Source organism: Pyrus communis, chromosome 6, assembly GCF_963583255.1.
Source record: "Pyrus communis chromosome 6, drPyrComm1.1, whole genome shotgun sequence".
Classification (NCBI taxonomy): Eukaryota; Viridiplantae; Streptophyta; class Magnoliopsida; order Rosales; family Rosaceae; genus Pyrus; species Pyrus communis.
The window spans coordinates 23,335,798-23,354,914 of NC_084808.1; the positions used below are offsets into that span (position 1 = coordinate 23,335,798).

The 19,117-nt window shown below is 40.0% G+C and overlaps 4 protein-coding genes across 6 annotated transcripts; 3 read left to right on the forward strand and 1 right to left on the reverse strand.

Moving 5' to 3' along the window:
* The first annotated feature begins 2,275 nt into the window (after nt 1-2,275).
* On the forward strand, nt 2,276-6,893 carry LOC137737280 (lipoxygenase 6, chloroplastic-like). Its single transcript, XM_068476721.1, has 9 exons — nt 2,276-2,838; nt 3,385-3,668; nt 3,770-4,007; nt 4,115-4,450; nt 4,618-4,703; nt 4,794-4,901; nt 5,042-5,343; nt 5,461-5,727; nt 5,823-6,893. The coding sequence occupies exons 1-9, from the start codon at nt 2,457-2,459 to the stop codon at nt 6,580-6,582; spliced, it is 2,763 nt and encodes a 920-aa protein (XP_068332822.1). The 5' UTR covers nt 2,276-2,456; the 3' UTR covers nt 6,583-6,893.
* Nucleotides 6,894-7,672: 779 nt separating this feature from the next.
* Nucleotides 7,673-11,083, forward strand: LOC137738402 (uncharacterized). Its single transcript, XM_068478039.1, has 5 exons — nt 7,673-8,320; nt 8,926-9,354; nt 9,545-9,851; nt 10,045-10,353; nt 10,446-11,083. The coding sequence occupies exons 1-4, from the start codon at nt 7,868-7,870 to the stop codon at nt 10,185-10,187; spliced, it is 1,332 nt and encodes a 443-aa protein (XP_068334140.1). The 5' UTR covers nt 7,673-7,867; the 3' UTR covers nt 10,188-10,353; nt 10,446-11,083.
* A 37-nt stretch (nt 11,084-11,120) lies between these two features.
* LOC137738401 (4-coumarate--CoA ligase-like 9) lies at nt 11,121-13,760 on the reverse strand. Of its 3 annotated transcripts, XM_068478038.1 has the most exons (6): nt 12,499-13,760; nt 12,201-12,390; nt 11,710-11,855; nt 11,558-11,625; nt 11,355-11,457; nt 11,121-11,260 (listed from the first exon to the last, which is right to left on the reverse strand). In XM_068478038.1, exons 1-6 carry the CDS (start codon nt 13,537-13,539, stop codon nt 11,147-11,149), a joined length of 1,662 nt encoding a protein of 553 aa, XP_068334139.1. In that variant the 5' UTR covers nt 13,540-13,760; the 3' UTR covers nt 11,121-11,146. The 3 variants fall into 3 exon arrangements, with proteins under 3 accessions (XP_068334139.1, XP_068334137.1, XP_068334138.1); XM_068478036.1 differs by having other exon boundaries at nt 11,558-11,855; XM_068478037.1 differs by lacking the exon at nt 11,121-11,260 and having other exon boundaries at nt 11,270-11,457; nt 11,558-11,855.
* Nucleotides 13,761-17,145: 3,385 nt separating this feature from the next.
* On the forward strand, nt 17,146-18,958 carry LOC137736264 (uncharacterized). The gene is made up of 4 exons (XM_068475564.1): nt 17,146-17,628; nt 17,844-18,281; nt 18,372-18,678; nt 18,791-18,958. Exons 1-4 carry the CDS (start codon nt 17,146-17,148, stop codon nt 18,931-18,933), a joined length of 1,371 nt encoding a protein of 456 aa, XP_068331665.1. The 3' UTR covers nt 18,934-18,958.
* Nucleotides 18,959-19,117: the final 159 nt, after the last annotated feature.

A 19,117-nucleotide genomic window follows, 5' to 3' on the forward strand; every position in this document is an offset into this window, starting at 1 on the left:
CAAATAAACACTAGAAATACGTACAAATAAAACCAGTTATAAACATTAAATAAAATTTACAACAGGAGGATACTATCCCGTGTTTTATTATACGAGTGTCCCGGAATTTCTATGTGTGCATATTTTCCAATAAACATTGAGTTGATGACTTTTTTGATATATCCTTTTCCTGCATGTTCTAAAAACGTGAATCTATATATCTGGCTGCTCATAGAAAATCTATTAACATAAAGGTAATGTTAGGGAGACCAACTTTTTAAGCTAATTTTGCAAGCTAAATTATGTGTCAGCAATAGAAAATAAGCACGTTAATCAATACTTAAGTAATAATTCAATCATTAACGTCCACATCATTTGATTTATAAAATTTGATTTAGAAATTTAGTCTCACTAACATTATGCTTAATGTCAACCATCAAGGAGCCTAGGAGACTTAAAAAAAGGAAAAGATCCTCGCCGAATCCTTTTTCTAAGGATCCTAGGGATCTCGTGATTATAACCATTCATCATACATTGTGCGGTCAGAAATCATTTCAAAATTTAAAATTAAATATAAATAGTACCTAATGAAAACTGACTGCACAATATACGATAAACGATCACAATAGCGAGATTCTTAGGATTCCCAAGATGGGGATCCTGCGATGATTATTTTCCTTAAAAAAAGGCTAATCATTGAGTGTTCTTTATCTCCACTTAATGTGTTTCACGTGTGGGACATCTGGAACAAAAATAGTACATCGAAATAATTAAACCCAATCCAAGCTCAACTTCTAGAAATGAAAAATAATACACGAGCTAGGGTTTCATTTTTCACGTGAATTATTTGCCTAATAAATGGTAACAAAATTTGACTACAAACAGAAGTTAACAAAATTGACCTTCACTCGTGTTTATTTTTAATTATCAAATTGAATAATCAAAGAATTAATAAAAATACAAACATAATTGTACAGAAAAAAAGAGTTTATAAATCATTTCTTCTTTGTTCTGCTTCTTCTTCTTCAGTTCCTCCCATTTGAAATTAATTTAATTCTTGTCTCTTTAAAATAAAATATGTTATCATATAAAAGGGGATTTTGTAGTTTCGATTTGTTTCTATACAGTTGAATTATTTACAAATTGTTGTGTTGTTGGTTGGATTTATAGAAAAAACATGTGAAAGAGAAGATATGGATTTATATGAATTATTGTGTTAATTTATAATTAACAAGGATCACCACAAGACAAATTAGTGGTCGTCTAGAAACTAATCAAATGCATGTGTCGACAGTAAACTACACATTGTTGTCAGTTAAGTAAGATAATGCTACCAGCGATCGGATTATGTGTCTATGTTATATTAATCTCCAACTAATTAAACCAAACTAACCTAACATTGTTGCATATTTTCTTCTATTTTTCCCCATTTTATTAGTACTTTCAAGGATCGTAGTACTTGTTTGATTTTTCAGTCAAAATAGTCTTTAATATTTGAAATTGATAGAATTGATTCATGAATTTATCTACCATCAATTATTTTGATTATTCCATGAAAAATCTTGTTAAATAAAGAAAAATACCAAAAATACTCTCAATTTTGTCAAATCATTTGGAATCAGATCCCCTCCAGACCCAAAAAAACTAAGTCCAAGGATCAAATGATCCGAGCCATTGAAATTTAATTCAATGGTTACAATTATTATGACTTTTAAAGGAGTCTCCTATTCGTAGTCGTTAGATCAAATTTCAATGATCCGGATCATTTGATCCTTAGGCTCAGATTTTTTGGATCCGGAGGGGATCCGGTTCCAAATCATTTGATACATTATTATTAGATTGAAGATATTTTTTGTCATTTTAATACTTAGTTAACATAGATTTTTGAAGCAAAGGACTAAAATATTTGATAGATTATGGACAAACTCAAATGTTACTTTTATTGATTTCAAATCTCACGGTCCAAAATAAAGAACTACACCTGCAACTATCAAACTCAAAAGTTGAAATGTGGTTTTGAGTGTGAGTTGTGCTTTCTTATTTGCTACCCTTTGTGATTAAGTTGATGTCGTTTTTAACGTTGTGTGTGACGGAAAGTGATGACGCATATACACTTTGATACAAGTTTGATTTTCATCAATTCTTCTTCCACTCAACAACTAACTATCCATTAATACTAATTATATTATCGCTCTACTCAAATCTCATTTACACGCGCTTTCTCTTGCGAGTCTTTGTTGTTGTTTCTCCCAACATTTTACAAAAATAAAGCAAATTCCGGAAGTTGCCCCACTCCCCCACTAGCTTTAGTTTAGTGGTCAGTCAATCTCGCTCTCTCCGACGGCCACTGTCTTCTTAAATCTCCCAAAACACATAAGTACGCCGTCGTTTCACCGGCAATCTGTTTCCTTTTATATCATCAGCATCTCACTCTTCTTGTTACTGTAAAGCATTAAACTTTAATCTCAGAGGGAGCTATGTATGCGGTGAAACAATCCACCACTGCTTCTCTCAAGTCAGCCGCCGCCGTTGGCCGGCGGGTCACCGGGCCGGGGAACTACTTCAGGTTCCGGAAGGCCCACGTTCCCGGGTCACGGGTCAATGGGCAGGGATCAGTCAGGGCCGCGATCAGCGGCGGAGACAAGGTGACTGTGACGGCTGCAACGCAATTGCAGAGTAAAGGCGTTGATAAGTTGTCTTCTTCCGGAGGTGGAGAGATCCAGGTGAAGGCGGTGGTGACGATCAGGAAGAAGATGAAGGAGAAGATCACGGAGAAGATTGAGGATCAGTGGGAGTTCTTCATCAATGGGATTGGACAGGGAATTCTCATTCAGCTGGTCAGCGAGCAAGTTGATCCTGGTAATTAGTTGAAGTATTTTCTTAATCATAACTTTTTAAAGATTTTAACTTTATTGCTTTTTTTAATTCACTTTAATTAGTTTAGTATTCTCTTAATTTCAGCTAATTATTGATATTATAACTATTTTCTTCCTTTTAATTCACTTTTTATGTTCTTTAATGGGTAGGGAGTAATTTTGTGTTCTTTTGCCTGTTCAAGGAGTTACTTTTTCGTTGCAGACAAATCACAATTTCGCATTTGTGCATAAACTTTTTTATTTTTGATGATTATAACGAGTTATTTTGCACGTGTGTTAGACTGTGATTTGTAGTTTCGAGCAAGACGAAGCACTGTTCCAACTTAAGACCACATTCATAGAGTTATGAATGATCTTTACGGTTTCGTTTATTTTCCTACCATGAATTAATATCTTGTTATCTTCGTATGATTTAATTTGTCCAATTTCTGTTGTATATTTACATTTTTTTAGCGCCAAAAAGTCTGTTGTGGCATTGTGTTTCCTATTTTGGGGCAGTTTGATTGATCTTTGTTATTTGTTTTCACAGTTACAAATTCAGGAAAGAGAGTCCAGTCCGCCGTGAGAGGGTGGCTGCCAAAGCTGGTGCCTTCGGAGTACGCACACATTGTTGAATATTCTGCTGACTTCACTGTCCCATCCGACTTTGGCTGTCCTGGGGCAATTTTGGTTACCAATCTTCAGGGAAAAGAGTTCTACTTGTTGGAGATTGTCATTCATGGTTTCGACACAGGCCCGATTTTCTTCCCTGCCAACACTTGGATCCATTCACGCAAAGATAATCCGGAAAGTAGAATTGTCTTTAAAAATCAAGTATGAACCGTTGCTTGTGTATATTTATTTTTCCTGAAGTAAATATTGCATGAATGATCTTGCAAGAGGTATGCTTTACATTATCTTGTTATTGTAAACAGGCATATCTGCCTGGACAGACACCACCGGGCCTTAAAGATCTTCGACGTGAAGACTTACTCAGCATTCGGGGTGATGGGAAAGGCAGGAGAAAGGAACATGATAGAATCTATGACTATGATGTTTACAATGATTTGGGAAATCCTGATAAGAGTAAAGATCTGGCTAGGCCGGTCATTGGTGGCGAGGAGAGGCCTTACCCTAGGCGTTGTAGGACTGGCCGGCCTCCAACCAAGACAGGTGTGTATGATGTTCTCTCTTTATATTTATTAGTGAAGTCTAGTTCTCCGTTTACATTCACTCTGTAGTATTGACGTCTAATCGCTGATCTGATGGCATTCAAACAGATCATCTAACGGAGAGCAGAATTGAAAAGCCCCATCCAGTTTATGTACCTCGGGATGAGGCTTTCGAGGAAATTAAGCAGAATACTTTCTCCACTGGAAGATTGAAAGCTCTGCTTCACAATCTTATACCATCTCTTGCTGCTACATTGTCAAGTACAGACAATCCTTTCGAGCGCTTCTCTGATATAGATGACCTATATGTTGACGGTATCCTCATGAGAGAGAAAGACGAGGAGAAGAAAGAAGGCAAGAAACTGTTTCTGGGCAGCATGGTGAAAGAGGTTTTTTCCGTTGGAGAAAGATGGTTGAAATATGAAATCCCCGCTGTTATAAAAAGTAAGTGCACTTTTTCTCCTTCTATCCTTATTCTTTTCCCTTGTTTTGTAAGATTTGAAGCTCCTACTACTCCATTAGATTACAATAACTTTGTCGAGACTCTGAGGCATCAGTTTAATTTCGTCTTTAATCTCATTTCTTTCTCCTGCTGTTTAATTTGTGGTTAGTGGATAGATTTGCTTGGTTGCGTGATAATGAATTTGCACGCCAAACTTTAGCTGGGGTCAATCCAGTCAACATTGAGATTTTGAAGGTAATATACAAAAAAATCCTTTCTAAACTACTATGTCCTTTCAAATCAAATGCCCATTTGAGAGTCCTTAAGTTGGGTTCTATTTCACAGGAATTTCCAATTCTCAGCAAACTAGATCCTGCTGTTTATGGTCCTCCCGAATCTGCTATCACAAAGGAATTGTTAGAGCAAGAAATCAATGGGATGAGCGTAGATAAGGTAATAATGTCTGAATTCCAATTTTCCGATATATGATCTTTAGTTTGAACCAACGTCAAGTGTAGAATTTCGCAACTAAGAGAAATGCAAATAGGAATTTATGTGAAGGCACCTCTAACAGTAACATTTTATCATACCAGGCAATTGAGGAGAAGAGACTATTTATACTTGATCACCATGACACGTATATGCCATTTATTGAGAGGATGAACGCCTTGCCTGGGAGAAAAGCTTATGCCTCTAGGACGGTGTTCTTCTATACCCCTGCTGGTATTATGAGGCCTATAGCTATTGAGCTTTCACTTCCACCAACGGCTTCATCCCCGCAAACAAAACGTGTTTATACTCATGGGCATCATGCTACTACACATTGGATTTGGAAGCTAGCCAAAGCTCATGTTTGCTCAAACGATGCCGGCATCCATCAACTAGTCAATCACTGGTAAAACTGAATTCATTTCATTCTGCGTGGTTTACATTGTCGGAGTTTTACCAATTAACAACTATTTTAGACTATGCTGTCAACACTTCTAATGTGTTTGGTAACTGCATTACCTAGGTTGAGGACTCATGCTTCCGTTGAGCCTTATATAATTGCGACTCATAGACAGCTTAGCTCAATGCACCCGATTTACAAGCTACTCCACCCTCACATGCGCTACACTTTCGAAATTAACGCACTTGCACGACAAGGTTTAATAAACGGAGGGGGAATAATTGAGGCTTCTTTTAGTCCGGGAAAGTATGCCATGGAGGTAAGCTCTGCAGCATACAAGGATATGTGGAGGTTTGACATGGAGGCATTACCAGCTGATCTTCTTCGAAGGTAAGGTTTGAACAAGTGAATAGAGGCAGTATAGCCTTGTATTATTTCCAGAATTAACGGAGTTATTATTTGACAATTGTGTTAACACTTTCCAGAGGCATGGCTGTGGAAGATCCTTCGGCTCCTTGTGGCGTGAAACTTGTAATTGAGGACTATCCTTACGCTGCAGATGGTCTCCTCGTATGGTCTGCTATAAAAGAATGGGTAGAATCCTATGTGGAACACTACTACTCTGAGCCAAATTCTGTCACATCTGACATTGAGCTCCAAGAGTGGTGGAGTGAGATCAGGAATAAGGGACACGAAGACAAGCGAAACGAGCCCTGGTGGCCTAAACTCAATACCAAAGAGGACTTATCCGGTATACTTACAACGATAATTTGGGTAGCTTCAGGTCAACATGCAGCCATCAACTTTGGCCAGTACCCTTTTGGTGGTTATGTACCAAACCGCCCGGCCATTATGAGAAAACTCATTCCGCAAGAAGACGACCCTGATTACGAGAAGTTTATTTGTAACCCGCAGCAAACTTTCCTTTCTTCCTTGGCAACGAAGCTTCAAGCCACCAAGATAATGGCCGTACAAGATACACTCTCAACTCACTCTCCTGATGAAGAGTACTTGGGTCAGGTGAACCCTCTGGAATCCCATTGGATCAACGATAATGAAGTTATGAAGTTGTTCAATAGATTCTCTGATAGACTGAAGGAGATAGAACATACCATTAACCTACGAAACAAAGATAGCCGTCTTAAAAACAGAAGCGGAGCTGGCATTCCGCCGTACGAATTGCTGCTTCCCACCTCAGGCCCTGGAGTTACTGGCCGCGGAATCCCCAACAGCATTTCTATCTGATAGCTGTACTCGGATCAATGCTTTGGTATGTTCTCTTTTGTTTCACTCTGTCGGAAGCCCGTATGCTCAAGCGATCGATTAGTATCTCAATCTATATACAATGTTTGTGCAATTTTAGCTTGTTATTAAACTAGTGACAGATCTGTGATCAGTGTAGTATTGTGTATGTGAAAACATCGCACATACTTTAGAATAATGAGCAATCTTTGCTTGGCGCTCAGGTAGTTGTATGTAAATGAAATCTAAACTAATGCTAGAAGAAAGAAACTGGAATTTATAACTTGGATAATGCAATAAGTCCTTCCTCAGCACTCAACCTTGTGCATTCTTTGATAATTGCGTCAATCAATGATACACGTCGTATTTTCAATATGCGGTGCACCTACAGTTGATGCAAACCAAAAACAGAAGTCGTGTTTAAGCAGGGCAGAAACTTGAGTGTAACCGGCGATATATTCCCATCAGTACAACGCAATATGTACACCAGTATGATACGTACGAATCTCCCATTTAAGAAGGGTGTAAAGCAGACAAACCTGGTAGCCTTTGTACTTGATCAAATCCTTTTCCCATCAACGAAAGCAGAAAACCTTCATTGTAAGCATCCTACCGAGTCTATTTGTACTGTAGCATTTGCTCATTCCTCATCAAGTGAAATTGAATATAAATGTCTCTCCTGATCAATTGACTTAATTGATGTTTGCGGCATTGAATCTAACTATCATTTCCTAATCAACTGACTTAACCGACATCTGCAACACTGTCTCTTAAAATGACAACCGAATGCCACTCTCACAGTTGACCTCGTATGTTTTCGCCCAACATGTGACATCAGCTTTCCAGTAGCTCCTTCCACTTGGGTTTCCTCCGGGCCAACCGCCAGCGAATACTATGTCCCGTTGTCTCCGTCATCTATTACACAACCCCCAGAAAACGACAACTACCTATAATGATCCAACGGCTGGAACTCATTAACGAGTTTACGATTCAAAGCTGTACCAAAAAATTTCTTTTTGCTCACGTTTGCTATATTTAAAAATAAAATATTACCGGCTTTTCTGATCGATTAACAGATGCTTCCTGAACAAAATGTTACCAAATAAGAACAAAAGTAACTTAAGATTGATGTCCTGGGTTTGATCAGATTCTCAATAACTAAGCTCCTAATCCAAAAAAGCTTCCGACTTTCCTACTTTTACCACCTTAATCTCGATTGGGTAATCACCAATTTAGCTCCGAAGTCCACACCCATCACAATCTCAGCTTTAAGCTCCGTAACCCATCCATGGCGGACCCTCATATAAAAACAGATGAGCCACCTTCCCAGCTTACCCTTCTTCTCGATTCAAATCACAACAACCGCCACCAAGCAGCAGAAGGAGAATACAAAGACACCCAATTGGACCAAACCCTCCAACGGCTAGAAACGTTTCTCACTCTCTTGGGCTTCGATCAATCTTCTTGGTTGAGCCTTGCGCTGTCCTGGACTGCTCTGGTTTTTCTCGGTGTGGTGCTTCCGGTGGTCGTGCTCGAGATGTTCAACTGCTCGGACTGCGAGAAGTATCAGGTAAAGGGGTTCGAGCTCGTTATCGTGGGCTCGCAGGCGGTTCTGGCGGCGGTCTCTTTGCTCTGCATCTCCCATTGTCTTCGCAAGTATGGCATTCGGAGGTTCCTCTTTGTCGATCGCTATAGTGGCCGTATGGTTCGGTTTCGAAACGATTACATCAGGCAGATTAAGGTATTATTATAGTTTGAAATGGTTTTACTTGATGATAGGTTTATCATGTATCAATTTCAAATTTGATGATATGAGAATTTTCGTAGTTGTGAAAATTTTACTGTGCTCCGGGGTATGGTATGCATCGGATGAGAATCCAAACAGTCAAGGATCCCGGCGTTACTAACTTACTATTGACCGATGCATACTAGAAAATCCTAGTAGTTGTGTGAACGAGTTAATCCAAATTTATGTCTTGAATGCGAAGTAAAGGTGTCCCCTTTGGTCTGATTTCAAATTCGTGATTATAAATATTGTCTATTCAAATCTGTCGTGCGTCTGTCTACTAACCGGTAGGATTAGATGGTATGCACATAATGTGCTTACCAAATTCAGCATGTTTTGTTTCCACTTCAGACCTGCAGGTGAAAACATAATCGAAATCTTCCATCTTTGCATTTGTTTACCAATATTGATAGGCATAGCACACACTAGCTGCAGCCAGCAAATATCGGGAAGACTTAACCATGTTATCTGTTTATTTTAACTTGTATAGACAATTTTGGCCTGAAGTTTCCAGTGCTTATTGTGCTTAGAACTTTCCTTGGGTATCGTATCTTTAACAGGGTTCTTTACGCCTGCTCATTTGGTGGGCGCTGCCGTGTTTTCTTTTGAAGACTTTGCGTGAGGTCATCCGGATGATATATGTCCATCAGTCATGGTGGCTGTCATTTGCTGTATTACTAGCTTTGGTTCTATCATGGGCTTATGTGAGTACAATCACTCTAACAGCCAGCATTTTATTTCACTTGATCTGCAACTTGCAAGTTATCCACTTCGATGATTATGGAAGGTTCTTGGAAAGGGATTCTAATGTGTTGCTATTTATGGAGGAGCATATTCGTCTGCGGTATCATCTTCATAAAATAAGCCACAGGTTCCGGATCTTCCTTCTTCTGCAGTTTATAATCGTCACCACGAGCCAGTTTGTGACTCTATTTGAGATCACAATATACAGTGGAAAAATCACTGTTATAAATAGCGGCGATTTTGCAGTAAGTTCAATGCTTTTTGTGAATCTACTTCTCCGTTGATTAACTTCTCACTCTTACAGGCTTAGATTCAAAACCGTAACGGATTCCCCCATTTAACACTGTACCACTCTGAAAACTCTCTAATCATCATTGATTGCAGACTAAATTTAATGCATTAAATTTCCTTCCTCTTTTTCCATCAAATTTTCAGGTCTCCACAATTGTTCAGGTTGTTGGCATTATTCTTTCCTTGCACGCAGCTACTAAAATTTCTGGTAGAGCCCAAGGTATAGCGACAGTTGCCAGTAGATGGCATGCGTTAATGACATGCAGTTCTAATGATTCACCGCATAACAGAAGTTCAGACAGTTTGGTGAACTTTGAGGCTGCCAACAGATTGAGCTCACTGCATACAAGTTACTCTGAGAGTGATTTGGAGTCAACGGATTTTGTTCATGTGCCTACAAATTCCCAGCTGGCTTCACATATGGCTTCATACCACAAGAGACAAGCTTTTGGTATGCATGCTTATGCTGTTTCAGTTCTTCCCGTTTGTATCAAACCTTATATTTCAAGCATTCTGTTTACCATTTTTGTGTTTGAAAAGAAGGCGCTTTGGTTATCATTTATGGTTTTCGTTTGTTCATTTCCGTGGTTCAGTCTTACTGGTTGTTGATTGTAGCTCATACTCTATCCCTTTCTGCAATGCAGTGTTATATTTGCAAACCAATCATGGGGGAATAACAATTTTTGGATGGATGGTCGATAGAGGCCTCCTCACCACGATCTTTTTCATCGAACTATCTTTGATTACCTTTCTTCTTGGACAGACAATAGTTTTTTCGGCTGCTTGATGCATTGATCTGTCCTGGCTTGCACCTTCATTGCTTTGACTGTTTGCTTGGTTTTGTGAAGTGTACAAGAGTATATGGAGGGGGGATAGTTTAGGCTTCTTTTGGTCCAGGTAAGTACGCCATCAAGGTCAGCTCTCAAGGCATTACCAGCTGATCTTCTACGAAGGTAAGGTTTTAACAGTGCATAGTCAGTGCAGCTGAATCATTATTTCCAGAATTAATTAAGTAGTTATTTGACACTTGTATTAACATTTTCAGAGGCATGGCTGTGGAAGTTCCTTTGATTCCTAGGGTAATTGAGGACTATCCATACGCTGTGGATGGTCGCTATAAAAGATGGGTAGAATCATACGCGGAACACTACTACTCAGAGTAAATTCTGTAGCGTCCAAGGTTGAGCTCCAAGAATGGTGGAGTGAGATCATGAATAAGCGTTACGGCGATTCAAGATTCTCTCTCAACTCGCTCCCCTCATGCGTAGTGAAATTTGGAAGTCCTTGAACAGATTCTCTGCTAGAGTAAAGAAGATAGAGAAGACCATTGACCCAAGAAACAAAGATAGCCGTGTTAAAAATAGAAGCGGAGCTGGCATTCCTACATACGGCTGCTGCTGCCCTCGTCAGCCCCCTGGCTAACTTGACTTTGGAGTCCCCAGCAGCATTTCTATTTGATGACTGTAGAGTGTAGCTGAAGACGAATCAATGCTTTGGTATGTTCTCTTTTGTTTCACCATCTGAAAAGCTCGTACGCGTGAGCTTATTAGTGTCTTAATCGATAAACAACATTTGTGCAATCTTGGTTTGTTTATTGAACAAGTAACGAAAGATCTGTAATAATTTGAAAAACATAGCACATACTTTTGAGTAATGAACAATCTTTGCTTGTTGCCAAAGCGATTAATCGTATTTACATTTGAGAGCTTGAAATCTAAACCAACACCAGAAGAAAGAAATTGGAATTTATAACTTGGACAGTGCAAGTTTGATTAATTCTTTCCTCAACACTTTACCCTGTGCATTCTTTGGTATTGCCTTGGTGAATGTTACGCGTCGTATCTTCTTATATGGCGCAACCTACAGTTGATGCAGTAGAGTAAAACTAAAACTGGTAAAACTGTAAAACGTCGTTTTTATGGTAGTTAGATGATGAAAATAGTCTGAGGTTTACCTGTTTGGCAATAAAATCCTTGATCTGTGATTCATCAATGGCACTTCCAAGGCACCGCACCACAAACGCCATGGGAACTTGACCTGCCTCCTCATCCGGGTACCTGTCAATCATTTTCCACTCACCCAAACACAAACTCGATGAGATGTCTACACGCGAAGCTTGAACTCAATCACTTACAAACGACAGAGTAAGTTACTTACGGAATCACAGCTGCATCGACAATATCTGGGTGGGAGTGAAGCAGATCCTCCAACTCTGCCGGGGCAACCTGATGCAAACATAAGCAATCCCATTGAAGCGAAGAAGAAAACCAAAGTGTTTGGTTAAAGGGTGAGGTGCAGAGGTGGCAAACCTGGTAGCCTTTGTACTTGATCAATTCCTTGAGCCGATCGACGAAAAATAGAAAACCTTGGTTGTCAATGTAGCAAATGTCTCCGGTTTTTAACCATCCTTCCGGGTCCAAAATTGCGGCAGTTGCTGCTTCATCACCAACGTAACCTGCACTAATGAGAACCACCACCAACACCAATCAAAGCATGAACTAGTACTCCACTATCCAATTCCCCATTGTATTTGTAATTCACTGTTCTCTGAACTTGTACTTCACCGTCAATTATCTCTTTCAACATTTATTTTGATAAGATTTCCGCATAAGCTAATGAGGGTAAGCCTTGGTGCAACGGAAAAGTTGCTCATTTGTGACCGAGAGGTCACGGGTTCGAATTGTAGTAAACAAACTCTTTGCAAAGTAAGGGCAAAAGGTTACGATAGACGTTCTCCTATCAGGTGATTAAGAATGAACGTCGTGTCCAAATAAATTACATGTGTGAATATCAACGTTACCTTTCATAATGTTGGGTCCTCTAACCCAAAGTTCCCCATGCATCAAAGGAGGCAGCGCGGTGCCACTCTCAGGATCCACAATCTTGGCCTCAAGATCTGACATCAGCTTTCCATTGGCTCCTTCAACCCCAGTTTCTTCCGGACCCACCGAGGCAAACACTCGGGCCGTCGTCTCCGTCAACCCGTATGCCTGCACAGCCCGCCAGACGGCCCAAAACATTAAACGTCGTCGTTAAGTCCTTAAGCTCATCGAAAACATACACTAGTCACTGACATCACACACACACTCTAACCTTACCTGAGAGACTTGTACGTTGGGCAGCCGTTTCCTCAGTTTCTCGATCACGCTCTTAGCCAGCGGAGCGCCGCCGCAGGCGATCACTTGCAGCGAACTCAAATCGTAGCCGCCCATCTCGTTTCCATCCCCAAACTTCGTCAACGCCACGGCCACCGGTGGGGACCAGGCCACGTGGGTGATTCTGAACCGCTCGATGGATCTTAACATCGCCTTCATATCAAACCTCGTGATCCACACCAGCGTGTCCCCCGTCGCCAAAACTCTCAGGCAGTACGCGAACCCGTACACGTGGAAAAACGGCGCCGTACAGAGACACACAGCGTGTGGAACCGACGCGTTTCGAGCCGCGCTGCTGGCCAAATTGGATATCCAGTTCCCGTGAGTCAATTCCACGCCTTTGACCCTCCCGGTCGTCCCAGACGAGTAGAGAATCGTGGCTGTGTCCGATTGGCTCACGCTACTTTGGTGCCACTCGGTCGAACTCGGACACGTCAGCATCATGGACTCGAACTCAGACGAGTCGAGGAGGACGGTCCCGAGGCGGAGGGAGTTGGGGATTTTGTGAGCGGTGTCGGAGGTGGCGAATGCGACGGCGGGGTTGCAGAGACGGATTTGACGGGAAATTTCGGGATTGGAGCTGGCGGGGTTGGAAGGAGAGACGATGACGCCGAGGTAGAGGAGAGAGAGGTGGAGGATGGGGAGGTGGAGGGAGTTGGGGGAGAGAACGAAAGCGCATTGGCCGTGGGAGAGACCGAGCTGGGATTGGAGCGAGGCGGCGAGGTTATGGACACGAAGAATGAACTCGGGGTAGAGAATTTGGTGGCCGGTGGTGGCGTGGAGTAGGGCGGGAGTGGAAGGCTGGGGAGGGGAGTGGTGGAGGCGGGAAAGGAGGTAGTGGGTGAGGGAAAGAGGCGTGGTTTGAAGAGGGAGTTGGGATTTGGGTCTGAGGCTGTGGAAAGTTTTGGTCTTTGAGCAAAACCCGCTCTTTGGATCGATGCTGCCGCCACCGTTGCCGCTGCTGCTCTTCTGTTCAGTGGCCATATTTGTATCTGTAGTTTGAGGTTGAGGTTTCAGGATTTGAATTGGAAAGGGAGGTATTAAAATTGGGTTTGGATTACTAAGTAGTTAATTGCGTTTGTAACTTGTCCAATAACGCGTCACGTTTTATCTTTTACGCATCCGCTCATGCAAGAGCCATTTTTTAGGCATATTTGTTGGCTCTGTGTATACAAGTTCATATCGATCTCCAAACTAAGGGAAGTGTTATTGGTACTTGGAAATTTTCATTCTACACTTTTCATAAGTGTATTTTTTTTTCTAAATATAAAAAATTTCAAGTGTAAAATGAGAAATTTAGAGTGTCAATAACAATTCCTCAAATCAAATATATAAAAGTCCCTCAATATTGTCAAACCAATTCTTTCTTTATCGGGAATTAGAATTTAAGACTTATTATAGTACATGAAAAAATGTTAAATTAAAAGCTAGTTGACATATAAAATCAAGGTGATTTTGTATAAAATTAATTAAAAGTTATGATATTAATAATAGGTCAATCAAATTTATTGGAATCATAAATAAGTCAATGAGACTGTACTACATTAAAACACACAATTACAAATGATGTCATTATTATTTAAAACACCAAACATTTCCATCTCCCTCATTGTAAATCGCGCAATAGCCATAAAACACTCTTAGACTTCAACCTCCCCGCCTCCCACCACCTTCAACCTTCATTTTTCGGCCTCACAACACCTTCAAACACCATCGCCTCCCACCACCTTCATCATCCGACAAACGATTCTGACGACCAATTTGCATTTGCATTGATTCCAACGAATAATTCACACTTGTAATTGAGAAATCATGATCAAGGTAATTTGTTTCTTCCTGTTTTCCTCTTGTTCTTCAATTTTTACGTTTTAGGTTATTTGAGTTGTGTTTTTGAGAGATTTGGTGTAATTTTGCACATTATACCTTTTGGTTTTGAATTTAAGCTTGTTTGGATGTTAAAATTGATAACAAATTTAGTCTATTTCGGCATATTTGTTGGCTCTGTGTATGTTTATTCATGGTGGTTGTGTCATTTAGTTTAATCGCCGCTTCTCATGTTCTGTGATTGTGCATTGAGATTCAAATAGGTTTGTGGATTCAAACACTGCATTATGTGGATTCAGACACTTCGTTGCAGTGTTTGTTTCAAGTTCTGTGATTCTACATTCAGATTCAAATAGGTTTGTGGATTCAGACATTGCAACGCAGTGTTTGTTTCATGTTCTATGAATTTAGACACTTCGTTGCAGTGTCTGTTTCCTATTCTATGATTGTGTATGAGATTCAAATAGGTTTGTAGATTCAAACACTGCGTTGCAGTGTTTGTTTGTTGTTCTGTGAATTCAGACACTTCGTTGCACTGTCTATTTCATGTTCTGTGCTTTTACATTAATGGATTCAGACATACAATATTAATATCGCTAACACAAACTTTATATTTTTTTTCTTTTAAAGTTGAAACATGTCCCCAAAAAAAGTTAAAGGGTTACATAAACAAGCGAAAGAGAAAATGATGGATATTATTGATTTGCATTCGGGAGGATATTACTGATTTGCACAATGGTTAGTGTTGTTAGTCTTATGTAGCCTCTTATGGAAAATTTGGTTTTAGTTAGGCTGATTTGTGATCTATATTTTCTAAGCCATATATATCTCTACTAGCCATATATATGGTTCTAATTAATATGAAAAAAATTCCATGGGGTCAGCATTACTTTTCGTGGTTACGAACCCTTATCAGGTTTTACCTTAAGCGGTTGATAGGATTTGGAGCGGGGCAACGAGTTTTGATAGGGAGGAGATAAGAATCGAAGAGGGGAGGAAAAAAATAAATAAATAAAATAAAGTCAAGAGAGAAGGGTATAAGGGTATAATAGTTATTTTTTAACTAGCTTATACCCATGTGACATGTTTCGTTGACCTACGAATAATTATTATAAATATTTGATTGATTATGTCCTAAAAGAAAATAGAGTATTGATTTATGACTAATTAGTAAAGATTTTATTGACCTTTAGCTAAATAACCTTAAAATCAACTATATGACAGACTAAACTTAGTTCCGTTACCAAATGTGTGTCATTTTTCAACAAATAAAAGAATTGATGTGGAATATATAGTAAAGTGAATTGAAAATTATCTTGATTGACGTAACAATAGGAAAATTTAAGCATTTTAGATTTGAGCTTCAAGCTCTAAATTGGGCTCAATCTCCATCATTCTCAACTCGAGATCGTGAGGCACTTGTGATACATACAATATTTTGCAGTATTGTTTGTGTAAAGTGGTCTCAACTTATGACTATGGAAATTATGGGCTAGGCTCTCTTTGGCGAGCTTTAATACTCCCTTTTTCACAGAGCAAATTAGAAATCAAACTTATCGTTTCAATGTGACCTATGAACTTCGTTAGATCAAATTCTCTTGTTATATTTGAAAATTATGTTTTCTATGCTAGAGATGCTAAGAGAGCAATATCGAGAATCAAACTTATTGTTTTGATGAGAAGTACGAGCTTTTCATCTTAAATTCTATTGTCAAAATTTTGTTATTTTGAATTATGTTTTCGATTAGAATTGCTAGCAACGGTAATACTTGATGTAGGTATTAAATTGAGGTATTTTTGTCAAATCAAGTCCTCCTCTTGAAATGGTGGTTTCTTAAATTTAACGAAGATTTTTTCAAAAAATAACCAAAATGATTGACGATGGATAATTTCAGGAACAACTTCTATTGATTAATTCTCAAAAACCAAAATAAAGAGTTATAGAGACTATTTTGACTAAAAACCATAATTTTTTAAATAATTTAATACTTCCACTTTTTAGAGTTGTCGTTTAATTTTTTTCAATTATCACGCTACATTACTACATCAAAAACATACATCATAAATTAGTGCATTGAATCATATCCTTCCACGAAAACTCTTTCCCTATTTAACTATACCAAAATCATCACCATCTCAAACGAATCATCTGCCACCTCCAATGCTCCAACCCACTTGAATCAAACCACTCCAGTCTCCAATCACCGATCCCCCACCAATTAATTAACCTTAAACCCCAATCAAAACCGCATAATCCGATATGCTTAATTAGCTTAGTTGTCACATATGTCGGCCAATGATTGCTCTTCCGGTGCGGCCATAACTGGCCCGGGAGATGTTCTTATTTGGCGGGAACACCGAAGCCTTCGAATTCGACAAAGTTGGTGTTCTAAAATATGAAACAACAAAAGCATTTTCTAAGATTACAGATCCGACATTTGTTGCGAGTCACTTTTTGTCCCTTTTGTTCCCAATACATGTCACTCAATCATCGTTTTATCTTCCCCTTAAAGAATTCCAATTTCCAGGTCTCCAGGTTAAGTATATTCTTAAGCGTAAAGAAAATCCGAAGATTTAGAAAGAAAAAAACCTGGGTTTTGATCTGATTCTTTAACCCGACGACAGGCTGGTCCTGTAAATTAATTTGCAAAAAGATTCCAACTTTCCTACTTAAAGCACCAAAATCTCAACTGGGTTGCCACCGTTTTATCTCTAAACCCACTATAATCTCACTTTAAGCTCCCTAATTAAGCTCTTAATCCATCCATGGCGGACCCTTTTGTAAAAACAGAGGAGCCACCTTCCCAACTTACCCCTCTTCTCGATTCTAATAACAATAACAACCACCACCATAACAACCACCACAACAACCACCACCTGGGAGGAGAAGAAGAATATAAAGACACGCAATTGGACCAAACCCTCCAATGGCTAGAAACGTTTCTCACTCTCTTGGGCTTCAACCAATCTTCTTGGTTGAGCCTTGCTCTGTCCTGGACGGCTCTGGTTCTCATCGGTGTGGCTCTTCCGGTGGTTGTGCTTGTGGTGTTCAACTGCTCCGACTGTGACAAGTATCAGATTAAAGGGTTCGAGCTCGTTATCGTGGGATCGCAGGCGGTTCTGGCGGCGGTCTCCGTACTCTGCATCTCTCACAGTATTCGCAAGTATGGCATTCGGCGGTTCCTGTTTGTTGATCGCTATAACGGTCACATGGTTCGGTTTCGAAACGATTATATCAAGCAAATTAAGGTATAACTTGAAAAGTTTTACTTGATGAATTTATTGTGTTATAGACATGTTATTTCTACTATATTCCGGTGTATGGCATGCATCGGGTGAATGTAGCATTTGGACGTGCGGCCAAGGATTCAACGGCCACATATATAGTTGTATGCTAGCATACTAGAATTTTCCACATATGAACTTAAAATGTGGTAATCCGAATTTTCTTGGGACATTGACAGGATTCATTCTGCTTGCTCGTTCGGTGGGCACTCCCATGCTTTCTTTTGAAGACTCTACGTGAGGTCGTTCGGATGATATATGTCCATCAGGATTCATGGGGGTGGGGGATGTCGGTTGGCGTACTGTTAACCTTGGTTCTGTCATGGGCTTATGTGAGTACGATCACCTTAACAGCCAGCATTTTGTTTCACTTGGTCTGCAATTTGCAAGTTATCCACTTCGACGATTTCGGAAGGGTCTTGGAGAGGGAATCTGACGTGCTGGTGTTTATGGAGGAGCATATCCGTCTGCGCTACCATCTCTGTAAAATAAGCCACAGGTTCCGGATCTTCCTCCTACTGCAGTTCATAGTTGTCACCGCAAGCCAGTTTGTGACTCTATTCGAGACCACAGGATTCAGTGGAGAAATCGGTGTCATAAATGGAGGCGATTTTGCAGTACGTTCAACGCTTTTTGTGTGTATCCGATTGTCGGTAGAGTAACTTCCCGCTCATAATTCCTTCCTATTTTTTCTCCCAAATTTTCAGGTCTCCACGATTGTTCAAGTTGTCGGCATTATCCTTTCCCTGCACGCAGCAACCAGAATTTCCCATAGAGCGCAAGGCATAGCGACAGTTGCCAGTAGATGGCACGCGTTAATGACATGCAGTTCAAACGATACATCTAACAACAGAAGCTCAAACGGCTCGGTGAACTCAGAGGCCGCCAACGCATTAAACTCGCTGCATATAAGTTACTCCGACAGTGATTTGGAGTCGATGGATTATGTTCAAATGCCTAGAAACACACAGCTGGCTTCGTACATGTCTTCGTACCACAGGAGACAAGCTTTTGGTATGGTCAGCTTTCATTGCTTCTGAAATACATCTCTTTGTATTCTCTTAGTTTGCTTGTGTTGGTTGTTGAAGTGTCGGATCACGATCCATGTTTTTATTCTCCAATGCAGTGTTGTACTTGCAAACCAACCACGGAGGGATCACAATATTCGGATGGACGGTCGACAGAGGCCTCCTCAACACGATCTTTTTCATCGAACTATCTTTGATTACCTTTGTGCTTGGAAAGACGTTAGTTTTCTCCTCGACTTGATACGTTCCCACTCTTTCCCGGCCACATTGGCGTTGAGAAACCGACCTGCGAAAAAAGAAGTTCAGGGTTCATGCCCAGAATCGTTGATTTGTTCTGGTTTGCATCGTCATCTCTTCACGATGTGGTACTTTGAAGCGTACGACTTGTTTCCGACTACAAGTCCAGCGGTCGGAGAGAAATAGGA

What these genes read in the sequence shown, in the direction of transcription:
- LOC137738402 (XM_068478039.1), top strand. Translation starts at nt 7,868, where the DNA reads ATGGCGGACCCTCATATAAAAACAGATGAGCCACCTTCCCAGCTTACC. An exon ending in ATTACATCAGGCAGATTAAG is followed by an intron (nt 8,321 to 8,925) that starts GTATTATTATAG and finishes TATCTTTAACAG; the next exon opens with GGTTCTTTACGCCTGCTCAT. An exon ending in CCACAAGAGACAAGCTTTTG is followed by an intron (nt 9,852 to 10,044) that starts GTATGCATGCTT and finishes TCTGCAATGCAG; the next exon opens with TGTTATATTTGCAAACCAAT.
- LOC137738401 (XM_068478036.1), bottom strand. Translation starts at nt 13,539, where the DNA reads ATGGCCACTGAACAGAAGAGCAGCAGCGGCAACGGTGGCGGCAGCATC. An exon ending in AGGACCCAACATTATGAAAG is followed by an intron (nt 11,856 to 12,200) that starts GTAACGTTGATA and finishes TCATTAGTGCAG; the next exon opens with GTTACGTTGGTGATGAAGCA. An exon ending in AGGATTTTATTGCCAAACAG is followed by an intron (nt 11,261 to 11,354) that starts GTAAACCTCAGA and finishes CATCAACTGTAG; the next exon opens with GTTGCGCCATATAAGAAGAT.
- LOC137737280 (XM_068476721.1), top strand. Translation starts at nt 2,457, where the DNA reads ATGTATGCGGTGAAACAATCCACCACTGCTTCTCTCAAGTCAGCCGCC. An exon ending in GAATTGTCTTTAAAAATCAA is followed by an intron (nt 3,669 to 3,769) that starts GTATGAACCGTT and finishes TATTGTAAACAG; the next exon opens with GCATATCTGCCTGGACAGAC. An exon ending in CATCAACTAGTCAATCACTG is followed by an intron (nt 5,344 to 5,460) that starts GTAAAACTGAAT and finishes TGCATTACCTAG; the next exon opens with GTTGAGGACTCATGCTTCCG.
- LOC137736264 (XM_068475564.1), top strand. Translation starts at nt 17,146, where the DNA reads ATGGCGGACCCTTTTGTAAAAACAGAGGAGCCACCTTCCCAACTTACC. An exon ending in TAAATGGAGGCGATTTTGCA is followed by an intron (nt 18,282 to 18,371) that starts GTACGTTCAACG and finishes CCAAATTTTCAG; the next exon opens with GTCTCCACGATTGTTCAAGT. An exon ending in CCACAGGAGACAAGCTTTTG is followed by an intron (nt 18,679 to 18,790) that starts GTATGGTCAGCT and finishes TCTCCAATGCAG; the next exon opens with TGTTGTACTTGCAAACCAAC.